The 22,365-nt window shown below is 40.0% G+C and overlaps 1 protein-coding gene across 5 annotated transcripts in view; it reads right to left on the reverse strand.

Moving 5' to 3' along the window:
- Positions 1-22,365, reverse strand: part of cacna2d2a (calcium channel, voltage-dependent, alpha 2/delta subunit 2a) — a 175,014-nt gene that overhangs the window by 29,858 nt on the left and 122,791 nt on the right. For all 5 annotated transcript variants that reach the window (XM_061727338.1, XM_061727340.1, XM_061727336.1 and 2 more), the window contains 5 exons: positions 14,778-14,909; positions 14,506-14,563; positions 2,523-2,573; positions 2,085-2,184; positions 506-667 (listed from right to left, as the gene is read on the reverse strand). In XM_061727338.1, coding sequence (XP_061583322.1) covers positions 506-667; positions 2,085-2,184; positions 2,523-2,573; positions 14,506-14,563; positions 14,778-14,909 — 503 coding nt within the window. The remainder of the gene's footprint in view (positions 1-505; positions 668-2,084; positions 2,185-2,522; positions 2,574-14,505; positions 14,564-14,777; positions 14,910-22,365) is intronic.

A 22,365-nucleotide genomic window follows, 5' to 3' on the forward strand; every position in this document is an offset into this window, starting at 1 on the left:
AGCGCGTGTGCTACAGACACCGATTAAAGGGACGCTTTTATTTCTCATTCTGTCGACAAAAGTGAGGATACTTGGCTCCATGCCTCCGAGCCCACCAGAGGAATATAAAGTGTCTGTGGCTGATCTCCTCAGGGCTCTGCTCATCAATCATCCCATCAGAGCCCATTAGGGAGGCTACCTCCTAAAATACGCAGCAGCATACGGAGCTGAGGCTGCACCTGTGTCGACAGCACGTGGACGCTTGCCGCTGACAGACTTCACCGCTGTATTGGCTGCTGCAAGAGCTAACACAGTGTCACTCTTTCGCTACAGCAGTTTTAATCAGATCTACCATCAAAAATGACACCCCTCTGGATATATCTTATTCAAACCTGAGGCTCTCATGGTCAGTCCCCTGTTATCTCAATAGATTCAGTTTGATTAATTGGATTAGACAGTAATATCGGCCCGCGAAAAACAATGAACTCTGGGATTGCCTCTCCATAAAAAGCTTGTTGGCTCTTACATTAAGAAGCTGCTCAAAGGCAAATGTGAAACCAGATTTGTAATCCGTGGTTCCTTTGGCTTGCATATGCATGACTGCCTCCTTGAAGATCTTCTTGTTACGAACGTTGGCTTGGACCAAAGTCCTGAAGCATGGAACAACAGCATCGGCCTTCTCATTGAACTATCAGGGAGACACATAAACACACACATGAGTTGTTTTTTTTTTCCTTTTTGTTGTAAGAAAATTCCAAAGTAAAATTGTGTCCAAATGTATTTCCTGCTTGATGTGTATGTGTAGTTCATGGAGGCAGGATGCAGGCGTGGGTGTGTGCAGATGCAAGCTGCCCTGCTACTCTCCGGCTGGCAGTAAACACCGGTAATTACAACTTTCCCCCACAAAGAACAGGTGCATCTGAAACACCGGTGTAATACACTGAACTGAAACCCTGCCAAGGTAATAATATTATCTGTCTCATCTCATCCACCAAATTAGCCTAAAACTGCGTATATGCATGTGTTTGTGTGCGTAGCATGTATAGCTCCTGTTGTGAGCACGATTACAGCATTAGTGGCAGCATATGAAATGGCACATTTCAAATGCTATTTCTTCTTGAAGGTCAGCCTCCGAATCTACTGACATTTCGGAAAAGACTGATGTAATAAGTTATGTGTAAGAAAAGCTAACATTACCCAAGGGAACTGGTATCGTCTAATTTTGAAACCAACAAAGAAATCAAACCAAGAAATAAAAAAAAAAAGTTCACATATTTATTTTGCAAGGAAGTAAAAGTGTCTTTGAACAACAATAAATTCTGACTTGAGTTACATCTATACTAAAAGTAAAACAAAACAAGCACAGTGAGTACTATTTTAAGTTGCATGGCCATTAGAAGTGACTTCACCGTTTCCCCAGAAGGAAATATGAAGATAGACACAGAAGATGGTCTTAACTGATTATTTTTGGTACATTTTCACTTGCTACTGTATGTTTTGTGTCAGCAGATAATTCACAGCTGGGTTTTGTAAACTCTGACATTCTCCATGGGGTGACAATCAGATGCGTTTGCACCCAGATTACCATGCTCATTTCTTGCTCTTAAAGCTGGGATTTAGGGGCATACAGTGGCTAAAAGCAATGGATTAAGAAGGATTAACGAATAGTCTACAAACAGAGCCACCAAGCCAAGCAAGCAGATGTGTGTGTGTGTGTGTGTGTGTGTGTGTGTGTGTGTGTGTGTGTCAGAGAGAGAGAGTGTGAGAAGGGTGCAAAAGTAGGCACGCAATAAGTGTTATCTGTCCTGCAAAATAGAACATTTATATTCCCCTGCATATTTGTCTCAATAGAAAACGTAGTAATGAGTGGAGAGGGAAAGATACAGATGAACACAATCCTCCACAAATGACAGGGTTGCAGGATAAGCACTAAGAGAAATGAACTATTTCCAGTATAAACAAACAACTGGTAGCCCAGTTCGTCGGCTATGAACTATGAGCTTGATTCCAACCTTAATAACAACAGAAAATATTTGCTTCAGTGTTTCTTTTTGGAGTGATTTGTATTATTAATCGAAGGTTATGAAACGTAATCTTCGTCTTACCCTTGCTACATTCACATAGTCGTCATCCGATAGGGTGTCAAGCATCTTCACAACAGATGTTTTCATGAGCTTCAGAGTGAGTCCGCTGACGCTTCCACTCCTGCAGACAGAAGAATTATAACAGTAGGAGTCTGAATAATATGAAGAGAGACATTCAGTTATATTGTTTCTATTGGTTATCATATAGCTCTTCCCCGCCCTTCTGAAGGAGCTCTGTTTTGATCCACACCCATCCCAAGTTTAAGAACTATCGGTTTAATAAAAATGCCAGAGTTGACTGAAAAAGTATAGTGGGAACCTTGAAGACTTGAAGGTGAGCAGCAATCCTCTGTCAAAAACTGCAGCCTGTCTGGGACCAACAGGTGGCACTAGAGTCCTTTGAAGGGGACATCTAATTTAATCCAGGGGCCAGGTTGAAAAGAGAAGTGAGATACTTACACATCAACAATGATGACCATGTCCTTTGGAGACGATGCACCTTGGATATACCTACACAAAAGAGGCAAAGAATGGGCTTTTAATCTCTGAAAATGGCCCTAAAGAAAGAACCCAAAATCACAATGAGCTGGGTCGTAATAATATGGAACAACCGTGGCTGAGCCCACTTAAGCTACCGAATACTGAAAAGGCTTATGTGCTTAGAAGAGTTAATAAGTTGTTATATACTTCATTGTTGGCTCCAGCCACTGCTGGCTGACTTCAGTGTAGATATTCTTCTTTACTAAATAACAGTGCCTTCTCTGAATAATTATTGCATAAGCCAAACTAATTACTTGTTGCTAGTCTAAGTATATATCAACACATTTAGTACAATGGCCTGCACTGAACTGCAAATCCCCCTAAATAAAACAGCAGCCGAGGACTGATGTAATGAGTCTAAGACAAGAAAAATAAAAACATCTTTAATATGTATCATCAAAGGATTAATACAACTGCTGGTCAAAGCCAAGAGCCTTAATTGTGTAACTATTGTGGTTTTTGACTAAAATTCCCTTTGCTATTCAGACAGTACTATAAATATATATCTTTAATAGGGTGGTGCAGTGGTTAGCACGGTCGCCTCGCGGCTAGACCCTGCCTGCTGATTCTGAGTTGAGTTGTCTGTAGGAGTTTTAAAATGACTCAATTTTTTTTTCTTCCTCATCTCTCTGTGTGTGGCTGTGTGATAAGACTGGGGACGGGTCCAAAGTGCAGTCCACCTCTAACCATGTGGATGGCCGGAAAAGGCTCCTGTGGGTATACAAAATCCTTCTCAAAGTAGCCCGTTCTGTTTTGACGGTACTCACATCAGCAACACCATTGAGGTCACCCCGCAGTGTGCTAGAGATGGGTTTTAATCATTTCTTCATTTGTTGTCAACTTTAATTAAAAGTCACATTTTAATTGAAGGCGCTGAAACATATTAAAATATTGTTTTGCTTTCAATCAAGATGTCATCAATAAACTGACCTTTTTTTATTCCCATTATCATAAATTGAGTACAGAGGACGGACGGATGAATAAAACCGATTTTGCCAAAAGAAAAATCACACTGCCTCATGTTAAAATCTGCTCCAATAAACAGAATTGAGTTTTACCTGATTAAATTTAGGAATTGCAATGTGGTTGTTTATTAAATGCTTATGAAAACTATTATTTTCTTTCCTGTCATTATTTCTTATTTTTTAAGCAGAAGGTCAAGTGGGTCATCAAAGTCATTTCAGCAAAATGAGGTACTTGATGTTCTGTTTCCTTGACGACTCATCATTTGAGTCTCAAATACATTATTTACTTTGTTGGAGAGAAAAGAGGTGAGGCTGCTTAGGACAACTGTGCTTCAGCAGCAAAGCGACTTTTGAAATCGGACCGGTGTCAGTGTCCGGCTCACCGCGCAGAGTCGGTACTGAAGTAGCCGGCCTGATAACTTCTATCCTGGAAGATGTGCACAAACGACATCTGCCCAGTGTCGATAGAGGATGGCATACAGAGAGAAAGCGAAAGCCCCTCGCCCTCTTCCAGTGGCAATTAAATTCGCATTTGCAAGTGATACAAAGAGAGTTGAGATTAATGGGCGACGTGGACTGCTTCTATTGCTCACTGATATGAGGAAGGAGATGTGGGCACTGCTTTGACATTCTGAGGAGCGAGCATGCAGGCGGTTAGCCGCCGTCGCATACAGGGGCAGAATAATGATCGGGGTCTCTTTGCTGATTATCAGACATGCTGAGTGTGGAGGAAAGCTAGCTGCCTGTGGGCCATTCAAGCTCCTTTCTTATGTCCGTCCGAATTGATATGGAGGCTCAGAAAGGAGTCCACCGCTACCCTCAATGCTCCCACTCATTGGCAGGTGCCACTCCGAACTGCTGACTGACCTCCAGTGGTGGACAATAACGGAGTAAATTTACTTGAGTACTGTACTTAAGTACATATCCAGAGGATTTGTACTTTACTTGAGTATTAGATTTCTTTGGTACTTATTACTCTTACTTCTTACTAATCTCAGAAATATTGCCAAGCTCAGATCTGTTGTCTCATACCCAGAGCTAGAAATGATCATTCACGCATTTATATCATCACGTTTGGACTACTGTAATTCACTCTTCACCTGCCTCAACAAAACTGACATGGGACGTCTTCAGCTTATCCAAAATGCAGCAGCCAGATTACTCACCAGATCCAGCAGGAGTTGCCATATCACTCCCATCCTGGCCTCCTTGCACTGGCTCCCTGTCAAGTTCAGGGTCCATTTTAAAATTTTAGTTATTACCTACAGAGCACTGCATGGTCAGGCTCCTCAGTACCTCATAGATCTGGTCCCACGCTATGAGCCACAAAGAGCCTTAAGGTCGGCTGATCAGGGCCTTATAACAACGCCAAAAACAAATCTAAAAACCAAAGGTGACAGGGCTTTCCAAGCAGTTGCTCCACATCTTTGGAACATGCTCCCACAAGCCCTGAAAGATGCAACATCTGTGGACATTTTTAAAAACAAATTAAAAACGCTATTTTTTGAGCAGGCATTTATTGATGTATTATGATTTTTGTTTCTTTTCTTTTTGTCTTTTTCTTTCTTTCTTTTCTGTTTGTTGTGCAGACACATTGTGCAGCTTTTTAATTACCTCATGTTTTTACTGTTTTTTCTGTATGTAAAGCACTTTGTGAGTTTCTCTCTGTGAGAGGTGCTATATAAATAAAATTTACTTTACTTACTTTACTTACTTGAATACATTTCCAAGACAAAAATTTTAATTTTACTCGAGTAAATTTCTAGGAAGGCTGAAAAGTACTCGTTACTTTCAGGTCTGCTCTTTTTTCTTCTTCCCTAAAATCCTATTGGCTGTTTTTGTCAAAGGAGGAGACCTATCACAGTGCACGCTCTCCACTGGGATGTACGTAAAGCGGAAATACGTCAAGCCTCCTCAAAACGATACCGCCAAAGTAGCCAGCGTTTGTCAAGACAGAGCCGCAACAATGGCTACGCCTGCGTCAGGAGAAGAAAGACAATCCGCTGAGTCGTCTGAGTCTGATAATGAGCCGGACTCGGAGCAGGGACTTTCACAAAATCCTTGGCCGTATCTTAACTCAATGTTTGAGTTCGACCGAGTAAAAAACGAGGGCACAGACAAACCACAGACATTTATTTTCAAATGTTTATTGTGTCTGCCGAAGCAGAACTACCTCTCTGCTTTCAACAACTCAACATCGAATTCTCAGAAACAAGAGTTAAAAGATCCTTGAATTAATTTAGAAAAAATACAGTAATTTACTGATGTGGAAAATAAGAAATTTACTCTTACTCTTACTTAAAGTAAATTTAAAAGCATTTACTTTTGGATACTTAAGTACCTTTAAAAGCAAGTACTTTTCTACTCTTACTTGAGTAATATTTTGACTGAGCTACTTTTACTTGTAACGGAGTAAATTTTGACCAGTAGTATTTGTACTCTTACTCAAGTACTGGGGTCGAGTACTCTGTCCACATCTGCTGACCTCTGACCAGGGCACTGCCTGGACAGCTCGGTTCTGTTTTTCAGACACAGCCATGGGTTCCACTTGCCTGGAAAACTTAAATGGAAGCAGGGATTGCTTCAGCAGAGGTCGATTAACTGAGCATGCCCAGAGTGAATATAGGCAAAATGCATGTGTGTGAACCAAAGACAGAAGGAGGAGGGAGAATCCAATTATTTTCAATAATAAAGAATGCCACATCAAAGGTAGAACTTCTACATCTCTCCACAACTGTGTGGCGAAGGAAATCAGGTCTGGAACCATGAGGCATGTAGGCATGCATGACTTTTATCAATTTAATTACTGAAATCTTAATTTGAGGCGGTGAGGGAGCGGAGAAGGGAAGCGAGACTCCACACAGTGGGGGGCTCCTTTCTTTTGAGCACACAGGGTTTGTGAAAATGATCATCGATGCAAAACTGAAGCTTGGTCAGAACGTGGCCCACATTTAAACTCCCCCAGGCTCGTGGAGAGAATCACCTCATCTGGAAAGTCAAGGAGGGTCATTTTGGTGGCGGTTGACGCTCACAAACCAACTGCTGGATTTCATTAACTTCTGTGGTCAGTCTATTTCTCGTCAGGGAGAATGCCCCTTTAATGGGACTTGGAGTTATTCTGAAGGCGCTAAATGTTAATTATAAGATGATATATACTACTATTACTCAGTCATTACAGGTCCTGTGCAAATGTAAAATCTCACAATTGTGAAAGCTTGAAAATATGCTGAGAAAATATTACCTTCAGCCAGATAATTTCTCTGCGACTCCAAAAGAGGCAGCATTGATCAGCAGTAATGGGGGTTTAAGAAGAATGTGTGAGCAGTGATGGAGTAAGAAGGAGAGGCACAAGAGTCGGGATAAAGCCGGAGCGATCGTGCTGCCATGGCTGATCTTCCACACAGATTGTCTTGGTGTATCAGCACCCCTCTCTTCCGCTTCCTTTTTCATCGCCTGAAGCACAACTGAATTTTGTCTCTGCCTCTAAGCAGAAAACATCAGGATCAGAGGGATGGAGTCAAGGATTTTCAGTCTTGTGGCTGATATATCTGGCAGATATAAAACATGAATTGAGGCCAGTATCAGTGTATAATTTCTCCACATTTTGAATCATGGATCCAGATGTGTTGTTTCTGCATGGATTCCAGTCAGTAATTACCTCTCAGCTTCTGCCCACTGATGCCATTCTTTCCCTGTCATTACCCAGTCTCCTGCATGCCAAGGCCAGGTGACAAGCAGATGGGCTTGGCTGGTGCTGAAGAGAGGCCCGTCGCCCGTTCTGTCCACCCACGACAGAACCATCAAAACGGCAGACACAACGTAGCAGCCTGTGGCCTCTCTGACCATTCTCTAAAATCTTTCACGGAGCATCTCGCTACTGGTAAAGAATCATCAACACTCTTGACAATGTTATATTTCAATGCTGTATTTCACATAATGATGTATCAGCTCTTCTTCACTCAGATCAGCGTATTGGGGAGTCACCTGGGACTTCATACTATACTGCTAGCACTAAAGAATTATCAGAACCAGATCTGGATCAACCAAATGAGCTAATCACATCCACCTCTGGTGAAATTGTTATACGAATTCCTCTATTAATTTTGAGTACTGGCACTAACATTCAGAGAAACAAAATACCCTCCTTATCTGAGATAATCCAGCAAAGGAGCTCCACAGTAATGCAGCCTGGGGATTAAACCTCTCACCTTGTGGCTATGAGCTCCAAATCTTGCAAACTCTACCTTGCCCTAAATTTTGCTACGTGCCTGGATTTAAAATTGACTTTGATTTGGTTTTAGAGTGTTATTTAGAAGAGACTGTCAATACAAAGATACAAATGAAAATTCACACATTCTTCTGGTGAATAGCTTTACAACATAATGTTCATTTATAAACACAACCTTATCACTTATACACATGCAACTGTTGACGTTTAGGTGGCAAATGCTGTTATATTTTGTTATATTTTATAAATCAAATATAGCAACGTATAAATCTGTATACGACTGCAATAACTGCTCAAATGGCTATAAAATCCCATAATATATTGTCTCAATATAAATCATTTACACTGTTATACAAATGTGTTCACACCGTCACTAACATGTGTGTGATAATATCAAAATAAAGCCAGGTAGGTGTGAACTCAAAATTGACGTGGAACAGGTTCACACTGAAGGCAGTTTAGAGCAGCAACCTTCGCAGCCCCCCCATCCTCAAAATGCACATAAACTCCTGAAATAAATCTAAAAGAAATGCATTATATAAGCAATGCATATAACACTATACTTTGCATTGTGGTGATTGTGTTTTGCCTCCTTTTGTAACAGGCTGGTAAAGAAAACTCATTGGAATTCATGAAATAGTTTTATCATGGCACCACGATTTTAAATCAATACATTAACTGCGCCGGGGGGCTAACTCTCAGGAGATTGTGTTTATGCACCCTGACCCATTCGCCAAAATGTTCTGTATTACATTTAAAACTGAGGAATATTCCACTTCATTTCTGCAACATGCAAGAGATGCATGTAGCATGACGCACGTGTGAATTTTCTTCACGACGACAGTTCTAATAAACATTTATCGTGTAAAGAAAAAAACAAGGAGAGTAAGCGCAGCATAATGGGAGAACTGTTTAAAACACTGAGAAAGTGGTAGTGGATGTGTGCGGATTTGTGTTGTGGTGATGGGCTTATTATTTTATGGACTGCTGCTCTCTTGGTGCTCCTGTGGATGTGGCAGACGAATAAAGATTGAATTAAGATAAAAATATAGGAGGACGGCTCCCAGAGAGCCTGCAGGAGAAAGAGATGTTGTCTGGCGCTTATTTATTCCACTTTGTGTTGATTATTGGAAGTGTCGGAACCAAGATTCACATTTCGATATTTTCGGTTATGCCAGGAAACGTACTACCTTTTTTCTCTGGTGTATATTCGCTTGTCCTGCTTAATATTAGTCACACATACTGATTAATGAGAATTATGCTGTTTCCTAATCTTTGCCCTTTTTTTGGACCCCTCTGCTCAGATTTGTAAACCCTTGTCTCACCTTGAGCAATAACGATTGCACTGTCTTCTGACTCAGTTTTTAGCCTGAAGTGGTGTGAAGGGAATAAAAGGAGGAGCTAAATCTCAAGGCTCTGGATATTGGAAATAGAGCTTTAGGGAGCCTAAACTTCAAGGACTGACCAGCAGTCATAATATTTATAACGAGGTTGGATTGACTTTTTGAAGAAATCAATATGTGATATGGGCTACATGCTGTTGTGAACCTGGGAGGTAATGGGATCTTTGCAACGCTTGACGAACAGAACTCCATGCCTGTCTCTGCCTATTCCTCTCTTCACCCTTTTACTTTTCCATCTCCTTTGCCTCACCTTCTGCTTTGCTTTCTCTGATAAAATGAACACACGTAATAATGGAAAAATTCTAATAATTAATGTCAGAGTGATTGGAGACAATTAAGTGCGCTGACTGGACCATTAATTTTCTGAAGGTGTTGGTGGGGGAGCAGAGAGAGAGAGGAAGCCCATCTGTGGAGGCAAGCTGCCCCTTTTTTCCTGCTCTGAAGACCACCTGGTCAGCTCTGGTCTGGTTAACTGCACTCCTAGTAAAATTACAAGTCTATCGTACAACAAACTGGGAAGGAATTGTGGCCACAACAACCACCCTGGCTAGAAAAACATTGTTTTTGACTGAAGGATCCTTCTAAGAGACAGCGTCAGATATTACAGAAGCGCGCCCCCGTGATTCGATCAATGTATTCCGCTTGCTTTACTGGCGTTTGTGCAGCCGAGTATCTAGCTGGCATGTCAGCCAATATGATTTGATGGATCTGTGAATTTCATGAGAGGAAAATAGCCTGCAGCATTGCGCTAGGATGTAGTAGACAGCCTGTGTCTTTTTAAAAAAAAAAAAAAGCTTTTGTTTTTTATGTGTAAAAAATTGGTCACAATCTCATTCAATTTTGTAGGTGTGAATTTGTAGTCGATTGGACTCATTTGATCAATACAATTAATGTATTCTGGAATAAAGGCTTACTTTGTCTCAAAATGAACAGAGATATTTAGTTTGTTGTAAGGGGTATCAGCACTGACAAACCTTCACCTTCTGAGATGTACCTTATTGCTTCATGCAAACACAAACTCAAATGATAATGAGTTGCGGTAAGTTTTAAGCCTTTACAGATCAAAGATGAATTATCAAGCAACCTGTGCTTATTGACCAGGAAATCAGTTCAGCCCCCTCAGGAGTTTTGCTCCAGCAGCTTTGTCTTACTGGTAAACTATGTTTTAAGTCCCACCACTATCCAGTAATTTGTTCCTTGTTACCACACGTATAATTTCTCAACAGAACGTACATCTTCAAATCTCAGTTGACAATCAATGACAACGTTGCAGAAAACGATCATCTTTGACTTTGGTCAGTAATGGGTAACCAGAAACACACTAATAAAAGAGAAATTGCTTGCTAAATTGGAAAAAGGGAGCCGGATAATCAAATTTGAGACACTACAATGTGTCCTAAAATTCTCTTTTAAAAATAATATAAAAAAGCACAAAATGTATTCATTGTTTTAAGGTCCATAGACAAAAAAATCAAGAGGAATTCAGATTTCCGTTCCACTAATACCTAGTGTTAATCTTATGCCTTTATGTAACCACGATGCCTTGCATGAATCCGTATATTGTTATTTGTGCTGCTGTCTCTGTAACTGATGGTGATATCTACTGCACTGTCATGGAAGCACACATGACAGGCTTATCTAACCCCTGAACGCGGCTTTTGTAATGTAGGTGATTGGCCGACCTCTCGAGAGAATGTCAGTCAGGGTGACAGCATGTTAGACTATAATCACACAAGTCTGACCTGACACAACCATGGCGCAGCCTTCCCTGGCCCCGCCACGCAGCTCCACTTTGGCACGAGTTACTAAGCAACAGGCCACCGGAACGTCTCAAACTGCAGCATGAGGAAAGGCTCAACACAATGACAGTGACAAACACGGAGTATGGAGGAGGTGACAAGATGTCCCTTAACTCAAAAATACACCTCCACCATCCATGCTGCTGCTGCTCAACTTTCGTCCTCATTTATTGTTCCTTCTTTTCTCCTGCAAATCTCCCAGTCACAACATGTGTAAGAAAATTAAACACTGGTGTACTTCGGGTAATGAACTGTCAGATCAGACGCAGGATCAATGTTTTAACTTGTCCTACAGCACATTAGTTAGCGTTTGCAGCATTTCATGTCTTGTGCTGCACTAGGGAGTCTTTCTCCTGTTGTTGACTGAATAAAGTTATGAGTCAACATCTTGTTAGTCTCAAGGATGCAGATGCACGGAGGTGGTAAAATTATAGCTTTTTTGTGATATGAACTTAATCAGACGCTCCACCCATCACTTACATGCAGAGAGATACATCTTTTCATTAAATGATTAAAAGACAGAATTCACACTCTCCCTTATATTTCTGGAGGTAGTTATAATCAAAGCACATGTGCCTTTTTTGTATGTCTTAATCCACGGGGGACAGCATAACCTAATCTTTGCACCATAAAAAGCATGTTTTTAATGGTTTTTTTAAATATATTTCAACCTTGTATTTGTTTTGCTGTTTTTCAGGTGGTGCTTTTAAAAAGGGGCTGTAATGGAATATAAATTTATCTTGTTTCACTGTCATTTCCTTTAGACAGTACTGGGTAATTGGGATGGGAGCGCTGTTATTTCTGTGTCTTTATAGTTTGATAAACTGAACCTTGAGTGGCTCATTAAACTCCACTCATGGCTGATTTTACTTGTATTATACAGATGATTATCACCAAATTCAGTCTTTGCATCACTTAGAGATATTCATGTGGTATCTTGACTTTCATGCAAACTTCAACAGAATTCAGAGGTGTTCCTGCTTTGTGTTTGTTTGGTTGTGGAGCTTGTTGATTTCATCTGCCAGATTGGCCTGACCTCAAACAGCCACTCAATTTGAGCTGGCCGAAGACCGAGATGGAAAATGGGGTCAGGTCTAATCAACACTGCTGTCATTATTATGTCCAGTTCACTCCAATCTGTAACCAGGCAACAGACAGGGCTGCCACAAACCCGATGTGACAGTTGCAGGTGGATTGCAAGTGTAAAGGTGGACAGGAAGCTTGGGTGGGCGGGTGAAGGAGGTGAAGTGGTGAAGAGCTCCGCTTTTTCCAGTTCCACTTTTTGTTTCTCTCCTATTTATTTTTATATAATTTACTGAGATAAAAACTGTGTGGAAAAGGCTTTTATTCTGTTAAGCAATCATCTTTTTGAACTGCGGTCACACATAAATTTTATCAGCGAAGAAAAATAAATAAAAAAGGTTGAAGGATACTAGTTGGCTTGAACTGCTGGAACATTTTTCCAGTTTTAGTTTTTAACACAGGCAGACTTTAAGCCTAAAATCATAACCTTTATAAAAACGCAATTTTACTAAAGAATTTGTTGGAAGCATCTTTAACCCTGCACTGATACATACAGAATGTTAATCTGTGTGGTGCAGTGAAGTAAGAACATATTATGAATTAAAATATTTGTACATAGAGCAGAAATTATAATAATTATAAAGATGAAATTACCTAAAATTATTTCCAATTTAACAATAAAAGGCAAACAATTGAATGGACACGGGCTGTTGGCTCTATTATAACACATTAATTAAACTCCAGAGGCGTTCGCAGCGTGTGTTTGGACTCAGAACAGATCACGGTACAGTTTCAAGACAGCAGCGGTGCTGCGAACTCAACAATAGGAAGTGGCGTCTCTACAAGTTTTGGTCCTTTCGCTCTACTCTGATATATTTCTCTGCTCTAATCCAGCTTTCAGGACTTTATAGGAGTCCACAAAAAAAAAGAACAATACACTCCAAAACTTCAGCAAATTGGACCTGAATTTTGAACATTTTGCATGGATGTCATTTCAGTCATCCTGGCATTACTTTCAATCTTCTATAATAAAGTCAAACTTTAGAATATCGAGCTCAAATTCATCACATTTCTCTTACGTTTTACTTGGAGCTTGCTTGAGCTTATGGTTATTCACATTCATACACTGCAGTTTTGCTGCAGCTAATGGGGATCCAAATAAAACTATAAACTTCATAGCAACATTATTTACAAAGACAGGAACTGTAGCACTACAGAGCCATGGCCACATCATATTTACTTGAAGCTCTAAAGCTCCTAACCTAGGAACCTGAATATGGAAATGGCTTCCATATCACAAAATGATGAGGATGATAGCAGGTTTATTAAGAAACTAATAAAAAAGTGTAACAGCAATATACATGCATTACTGTTTGTGCTGATTAAGAGCACATTCAGAGTCATTATTGAAAACATTTCAAAAATAATTTAGGCAAGCCAATGCAGCTTCTATGTATTTGCCAATTTTTTAATTTTTACTCCAGCTACATTGCACATATATATTGATAACTATATTAGTATTTTTATGTGTGCAATCATATTTGTAGTATTGCACAGAACAAAACTGCTAATGCCAAACACGTACAGCTACTACTAAATGTATTCAATTTTTCAAAAACATAGTAATCCATAGCAGTAACATAATTTAGCATTTACAGTAAAAGCAGACCAGGTCCTAGTTTGTGCAGTATGTAATGATTAAGAAATAAGCTGTCCCAGGACTGTCACTTAGGTAGGAGCACTGGGTGATAAAATGGGGAAAAGAATCGGGATAATATACAGTATATATAAAAAAAGAAATAAGCTTTATTTGAGAAATAGAAGATAATATGAATTCTTGGCCATGTTATTTAAAGACCTCTGTAAAGGTGTGTCACAACATCCCCACAGCAAGTGAGAAACATATAAATATATATAAAAATGCAATAAATAAATGAATAAAAAAAAGCATTTGGATGAAAACTACAAAAGAGATAAAAAGAGCAAGCAAAGCGAGGGGCTGTCAGATGCGACTAAAGGATTTATTAGATGACTTTGTAAATGCAAGTCCAACTTTTGTTGTGTCCTTGGTGCAGACATCTTCTCATCTACGTCACGTATTGCAACAAAGTATGTTTTTATCTGTACTGGTGCTTCCACAATAGATATTGTTTCACATAGCCACTGGTCTGTTTTCCTTTGCAGCCGTCTGGCTTGCTGAGAATTTTAGCTATTTTTTTCATTTCATCCTTCTATTTGCTACTGAAGTTACTTTATATTATTCCAGTGTTTATTTTAGACTGAGCCCAATCTCAGTAAGTCACTGCTGGTTAATATGATTTGATAGGTGTGTGAAATGTTTAGTAGCAGGACAAGAGGTGAGACGAAGGCAGGGAGGCAGGCTGCACATTGAATAGTACGCTTAACAGCATGATGCATTGTGATGGCAGGGCATGCTTTGAGCATCTTGCATTGGTGCTGACTTGTCGCACCACTAGCACTTACCACGGTCTTCTGCGGACATCATACAGGTCGATCTTGTTGGGTGCCCTCCATGGAGTGGCTGGAAGGAGCAGGAAAAAAAAGGTTAAAGGCTGAACGGTGCACTGCAGGATATTTCCTGATTAGATAAGATCAAAGAATTCATAATTTCTATAAATTTACTCGTCGAGCCATCTGATAAGAGATTGCCAATGTCCTGTGGCTGAGGACCCGTCGTGACAATTTAGACTTTATCTCGCTTTGAGCTATAAATCAGACTGTGGCCTGCAGCCCACCTGGGTAGTATCGCGTCACTCCTGTGGCACTGCCAAACACCTGCCAGCGTAGAGAGCTGTCGTCCCGCCGGTTTTCAATGAAGACCCTCTCCAGTGCTTGGGTCCAGTTTAATTCATTTAGGATGACGGGGGCTATTGGAAAATAGGCAGAGAGAAACACAAACAATGAAGTGATTTGCGTTAGAAGAAGATACTACTTGTTTTCTAACCATGAGCACAACTCAAAATACACCTTTTGTTTAGTGAAAAGGAAACTTCCGATAAGCTTGTGACCATCATCCATCAGGGAAAAGAGCTACTGTACATATGTTGAAAACTGTTTGTTTCAATTACAATATGTTTATTAGATTTTTTTTGCACTTGTTAAGATACAAAAAGAAAGTCTCATTATAACATCCATTAATCTATACATAAACAATAGGAAAGACAAGCTCGACTCCAACATGCCTTTTTCTCTGTAACAGACCCAAAGGTGGACTATCATTGCTGAACAACCTTGTCCGTGCCTGCAGAAGTAAGTTAAATGCATCAGGATGGATGCATGCGGACAGCTTAGCCACCGAAAGCCGCCTGAGCGCGGCATTCGTTTAATCTGTGTGATCTCTGCGGAGCACAGAGCAGAGATCACCTTGAAGGAGGGTCGCAGCGTATGTCACTCTCAGCATGCAGGGGAAGAGGCCGCAGCTGAATTTCTGATCACAGAGTAATATAAACTATTCTTGTTCCTACTTGGAGAAAAAGGTGAAAGGGAAATAGAAGAAGCACGGCAACCACTTGCATTAACGTGTGTGTTCAGAGTTAAACTGGAAGGTCACAGATATCTTACATGACAGTGATGGATAAGAGGCATTCATCATCTAGTTAACAATAAGAGGAATAATATGCAGCAGGTGCTGGAAAAACCCAGCACCAACCATCAACATCTGTCATCCCTTTCTGTCTCATGCTCTTGTAACTTGCATTTGCATGGCCCTTGTCTTTCTTCCATTTGTACTCTTAATAAATCTTTCTGTACTTATAAGCATCCTTCCAATTGACCAATATGCAGTAGCACAGACACCCAGGCACACACACACACACACAGACTAAAAAAATGCTTTCAGTCTCTGTTAAATAGCTAAGCTGAAGTCAGAAGATGTGGAGTGCAATCAGAGGTTTAATAGCCACCTGATTAAAGAGGAAACAAGACGAGGCGCTGAGCTGCAGAAAACTTCACTCGCTTCTCTGATTTAATTACTCAGCCAACCAGCGCTAGATAAGCCTCCGAACAGACGAGTCCAGCCGTTCTTAACCCTGCATTTGAATTTTACACAAATAAATGATCATTATCCAGTTTTCCCATGCTTTTCAATTACAGCTAAATCCCTGACAGGCCCTTAGTTTATAGGTAGGATTTGAAATTCCCTTTCTTTCATTTTACATTCACCTGTCTAACTGTGAGGTAAGTGATTCTTAAAAAAAATAAAAAATAAATAAGACAATAAGAATATTACTGCATAACATAGCCTCAAATCAAAATATTGTTTTAATGCGCTCATCTGACAGCCTTGTTCCATCATGCCAAAGTCTTTCCAAAACTACAACTCAAAGCAAGAGCTAAGTATTATTACTTTCTGTCATCCTCTAAAAACAAATGAATGCAAAATAACACCAGAGTGTGCTGGCACAGCCCAAACAGCCGCACTAAGCAGTGTCTGGAGGACAGAGCACATGAAAGCCAAATTACCGCCGTCAATACGCAGAGCTTCTCTGCGTATTCCCCCCCCCCTCAAATTTTACAGACACAAACACAGAGGAAGAATGGGGGAGGATAGAGGCAGGCCTACAAGTGAGCGTAAATGTGCAAAAATCCATCTCGGGTGGTGGTGATTGATGGAAAGAAACAGAGAAATTAACACGAGTGAGTAGCTGCTTTCAGAGCATAGAAAAAAAAGCAATTTCTTGCCCACAAGGGCAGAGCCGAGAAAAAAAAAAAGAAACACTACAAAACAAGGTTCACTATAAAATGCTAAAATGAAAATTGCATAGATGACTTGGTTAAAGATTTGACTATTTGATGCATTTTCACATTATTTTCCTAATTTTATGTCTTGCTTGTTGAACAAGTTGTGGATTACAGTTTAATAGGTGGCACCAGCGACGGTATGAAATGCACTGCATAGGACTTGATTTTTGCGAGCAAGAGCTTTATCTCTCATAATAACATTTACATTTTCCAAGAGTCCAGATGGCATGACGAAGCTGCGGGTTTGAATAAGACGGAGATCTTCATAAAAGCCCAAACTTGCTGCATTTGAAGCATTTCAGTGAGACCAGTGACTGAAATTCACTGTGTGGAGATTATCAGGGACCCAAACCACGCTTTTCAATTTCATCTCGGCCAAGCAATGCTCCATGGTCAAAGAGCAGATCTGATTAATGTGTAAAAAAAAAAGTATTATCCTTTAAGCATGAGCCATCACAGCAGGTTGCTGCAGCAGCGGCCTGTGTGCAGAGGAGTCCTGGGTGTTCTTATCTGGAGAGGCACTGGGTCTGTAATGATAGCTGTCCCAGACAGGCCAAGGGCAAAGAGACAACCTGCAACCCATCTTTAAAACCACCTCCATCAGCTACATAGAGCAATATCAAGGCAAACCCTGGCTGAGCAAGACGGATCATCAAATATTTATACTTATGCACACATTACACATATATAACTAATCTGAACAGCTGTGACGTGGGGGCCTTTATTTCCACCTTAATGTTGGTCATTTTGCATCTCTGAATAAAGGCTGATAAGAAGCAAAGTAGTGTTTATATATATTTATGCTGGCAGCTTGTAAAACCAGTCATATGTGAGACACCCACACCCACACACACACACACACACACACACACACACACACACACACACACAATCCTACTCAGTAATGCATATCTGCAGGAGATCTCTGAAGAAAAACCGGCACATCAGAGATAAGAGAACACAGCAAACTAATTCTCTTTGATTTATTCAGTTAGGATATGCTGTGACTTCTCTGGACAGTTGATAAAAAGACAAATTTCCCTTGGGGGGTAAATATGCTCACACAGTCAGACGGGGTCTAAGAGCACTTCGCTGGCCTCATCTTTCACCTGAAACGCGCCTGATATCTTTAAAAGGTAATTCATCAGCGCGCCGCTCCCCTGACATTTAGAGCACCCTTGGCTTTGCCCCTTTATGGAGCAAGACTGCACATCGAGAAGGGAAACAATTATGAGCAGGATTTATGGAGCACCTCTGCTTGAGAACATTCCTCAACTCCTCCCCATAACAACCTTTACCCTTTGACCGCCGCCTCTCAACCCCGGGTAGACACATTATTCACACTGATGTACTCGAGATTAAGATCCACTGGAACCGATCGGCACCTTCTGCTGTGCGTTGCTGCAACATTATTCAAATTAGCACACGCCTTTACTATACACAGAACAGAGAAATGGTGTAATATGTCACCACGGACCACAAGTGGTCCCTCATAAGAAATCTGTGATGGTAATGGAGCTAAACCTATTAGGTGAATCCCTTTGAAGGGGAATAACCATTAAGGCTGCCGTTGCCGTAAAGCGTTTACTTATTCTATGGTTATGACTTAGTTCAGTCCTGCTTTCACATAAAGGTGACCCTGGCCAAGCAGAAATGCTGTCATGTGTGCAGTTGGATTGAACAGACACAGGTTTATGTTTGAATATCAAGGCTTCAATAGGAGATTAACATTTTTATAGATAGTCTTAAGTATGATAAGCATATAGTGATTAACAAAGCACATTTTTTGCAGTTTATATTTGGGGTATTTATGCATGTGTATTGTAGGCTTGTTGCAATTTTTACTGAAATTTTAGAGATTCACTTCACATGTCTTTTGATTCCAGCTTGAGACGCTGGAGGCGAACGGGATATTGTTCCTGGTGCGCGTAGCTTTGAAGAGCGAGAGCGGGAAAATCCCGCGGCAATGAACATTTCCATCAACAGAGTTTAAGCACAGCTGGATATTTTGAAGACCTTGTGGTTTCAAATATTACAAACAAGCTCCTTGATAAACCAGCAGCTTCCTCCGCAGTTCAAAACCATCCCACACCAACACCTCTGACTCCTTCCTCTCTTCCTCACTCTCAATTGTCAGAATGGTTCATTCTCCATCTTTCCCTCCTCGCTGCTTCCTCCCTGTCTCTCTTTCTTTTCCTCAAGGCTGATTTTGAGCCTGGCTGAGTGTTAAAGAGCCTGAACCTTTAAACCTTTCATCCTGCAGAGGAAATGGCTGCAACAAGATATTAGCAGCATCTCACACATCCAGACAAGCTAAAACAATGTCTAAGTCTTTACAGAGAAAAAAAAATGGCTGAAAAAAAAATTATTCTCTGAGGATAATTTACAATTTAATTTTAATTCATTGAAGTACACAAAACAGTTGTCAGTATGTTTTATGTATTCAAAATGACAATTACTAATTCGGGGTAAAATTTAGGTGTGGTTGACTTGCTTTTGAGGACCTCAGGTTTGCTAAATGGTAATTGTAGAATGTGAAGGCAAAAGAGACAAAAGTTAAATTCTCTGAAGAGGGATGATCATTTAATTTACAGAAAAAGACAACAAGGAGAGATCTCACCATACCTCCCGGATGCTCCTCCAAATACATTTTCCAATTAAAGAACAGCAATAAATAACAAACACATGAAATGCAATTTATGAACCTGGTGGTGAGTGAAGTGGAGTTTGCTGTTCTGACTGCTCTAATTAGTGTGGGGGTAAATGATAGTGCCCCTTCACTGGGCACACACTATAGAGGCTGGATGGGTGAGGAGCAGAGGGAAGAAGATGGAGTCTGTAAAGTTGAAAAAAGCCTGCAGTTTTAATATCTCCTTTCCTCTCTTTTGGTTTACACTAAAGCCCTCTCATTTCTTTTTTCCACTTTCTCCATTTTCACAAATCACTTTTGCTTTTCTTCCACACATTAAATCTGTTTTGATGTTGAGAGGGGATGAGTTGATCTCCCACATGGTGTGAGTTGGTTGACGGGGAAGCTTCCTCTGGTGGAGAAAATGTGTGAAATAAAAAAACAGACTTCATGTGTACACATGCACGCATGTATTCACTGAGGTAAAGACGGCTCTTTCTCTAACTGTAATGTTAGGAGTTGAAACAAAACTTGATTCTCATCCAGATCATTGCTATTCTCACTTCTTAGTTGTGTGTGTACACACTTATCTCAAAAGCTTGCTTTAGTTCCTGCAGCTGCAAAGTGAGCAGCCTCTCCAGATTAATTTTGAACAAGGTTAGAATGCATCAGAAAATTAAGTGAAACCTGGCAGGTGCAAATCTTTCTCTTCTTTTCGAATATCATGCAACACTGAGTTTGCTTTCTACCTGCTGCACCTGTTACACCCATTTTAGCCACAGCACATTACATGCGCTCTTTGAAATGTGCTCTGTGTGGAGGTGAACTGAGGTTTTCACCCTGAGCGTCCTAGACGGGGACCAACCACAGACATGTCCTAACGTCCTAAAGCAACAACCAAGCTGACTTTCAAAGGGCAAAGAGCACTGGTTTATTGCTGGTTTGGGCAGTGTGCTAGGAATTTATTTTCTCTGTTATTAAATTAACAGTCATAATGTTTCAGCCGTTTTCTCTTGCCTTCGCATTGATTGAGACTGACTGGTCTTCATTTTTCTCTATTCATTGTTTGTAATAGAGCACTGTTGCTTGGTAACTGTCAATTGTTGCCTTTTCCCCACATGTGACAGTAAAACACATTTGAACTGTGAGTTGAATATCTAAATAAATTGTATATCTTGAAACTAAATGTCATGTTAACAAATACATTATTTTGTAAAAGTGTATTTTTATGTAATATTACAATTAATATTATTATAATTAAAAAAAATATTGATGACCTCATCCTATATATTCAAGATTTAAAATAATTAAAAATAATATGATTACTCTGTAATGAAGGTAAAATTACTCTACTTATATACAAAGATTATATATTTATAGGTAGTTATTTTATTTCTCAGAAGGTATTCAGTATTTCCATCCTAATAACCTTTTTTAAATTACCAAAAGGTTTTTTTTTTGTCTACTTTATTTAATTTTCCTCTGACAGTATAGGTGTATCCCTGCAAAGTAAAGGGAAAAAAGTAACTTAATTGTGGCGGTTACTAGTCCAGGGATGCCAGTGAACCCCTTGAAACCTCCAACATCTTCCTACATTCAACGACGTCTCCTTTTTAAGATTCCTAGGGAAAAACAAAAAAGCAGGAAACTGTAGAAGGAACCAGGGGATAAGAATGGCTGTTTTTTTTATTATTTAAACAAGTGAAGTCAAACCAGAACTTATCTCACAAGGAAACAGGAAGTAAAGCCAGCCAGCTAACAAAACAACAGACACATAAATATAGGAAAAGGAAGGGAAATGCCAGAAACCCAAGAACAGAAACCACGTGCTGTGGCTTGATGTATTGTCATTTTTCCTCACACATGATGAGTTTGCACGATCTCTCAAAACATAATGTTTAATGCAATAACAAAAAATGGGACATGAATTTGAACAACTGCTGGTTAGCTAAGTCTAGGAAGGTAACGATAAATGGCTGTGGTGCCTGCAGAGGATGGGTTGGATGGTTTAATTGCCTAATTCAGGAAAAAAAGGCAGTACTTTTTCATCTGCAGATACAGTTGGCCAAGTGCAGCCATTCATTTTTGATAACCAAGTTCCTCGCTGAGCCTGACGACAATAGTAAACTGACAACATGACGTTAGGCCGGTGGGAAAAAAAGCCCCACGCTGCGGATTTAAAATTTCATACTTAATGAAAGAACTTCCCACGTTAGATGGCAGTTTCCTTTATTCCCTGCTGGGAACAGTGGCTGCACACTCACACACACACACACACTCATGCATTTCTACAATGTGTACACTATACACACATAATTACTTTCATTTTACAAAAGGCCTATTCATAACACTTAACATTTTCAAGATGTCATAACATTCATGTCACCGTGCGATGTCCCAGTTTGGACGAGTATCTTTCATATGTGAGTAGACGCGACGTTCCACTGAATCCACACAAAAGTCACCAAATTATTTGTGTATTGGTTTAATGCTTTCATAAGGTTTTAGCAATTATATCGGACATTGTATATTCTCAGAGGTCTTCCTCTACAATTACTCTCAACTTTAGAAATATTTATTGAGAAAATAAAACCTGTTCATCTACCGACAAAAACACCCACATCGATTCATCCCTCTGCGGCCCTGTTGTAATGTCCATTTTGTAATAAGCAATGATAATTAGACGAAAACTGTATGAATGTTTGACCTAAGCTAATTAGAAAGTTTGCAGACGCGGAGCAAGAATCGTCGGAGGGATAATGAAACATAAAATGGTTCATTACTGTGCCCATACAACACGCTAAATCTCAATAAATAAAAGGACATATGACCTAGCAGACAAATCAAACCAAAATGTATACTTCACCTCATTTAGCATCACAATAAAAATACCTTTTTTCAAAAAATGCTTTCCATTATCTGAGTATTTCCTTTCACCAATATTCTGTCTATCT

Source organism: Cololabis saira, chromosome 8 (genome assembly GCF_033807715.1).
Source record: "Cololabis saira isolate AMF1-May2022 chromosome 8, fColSai1.1, whole genome shotgun sequence".
NCBI lineage: Eukaryota > Metazoa > Chordata > Actinopteri > Beloniformes > Belonidae > Cololabis > Cololabis saira.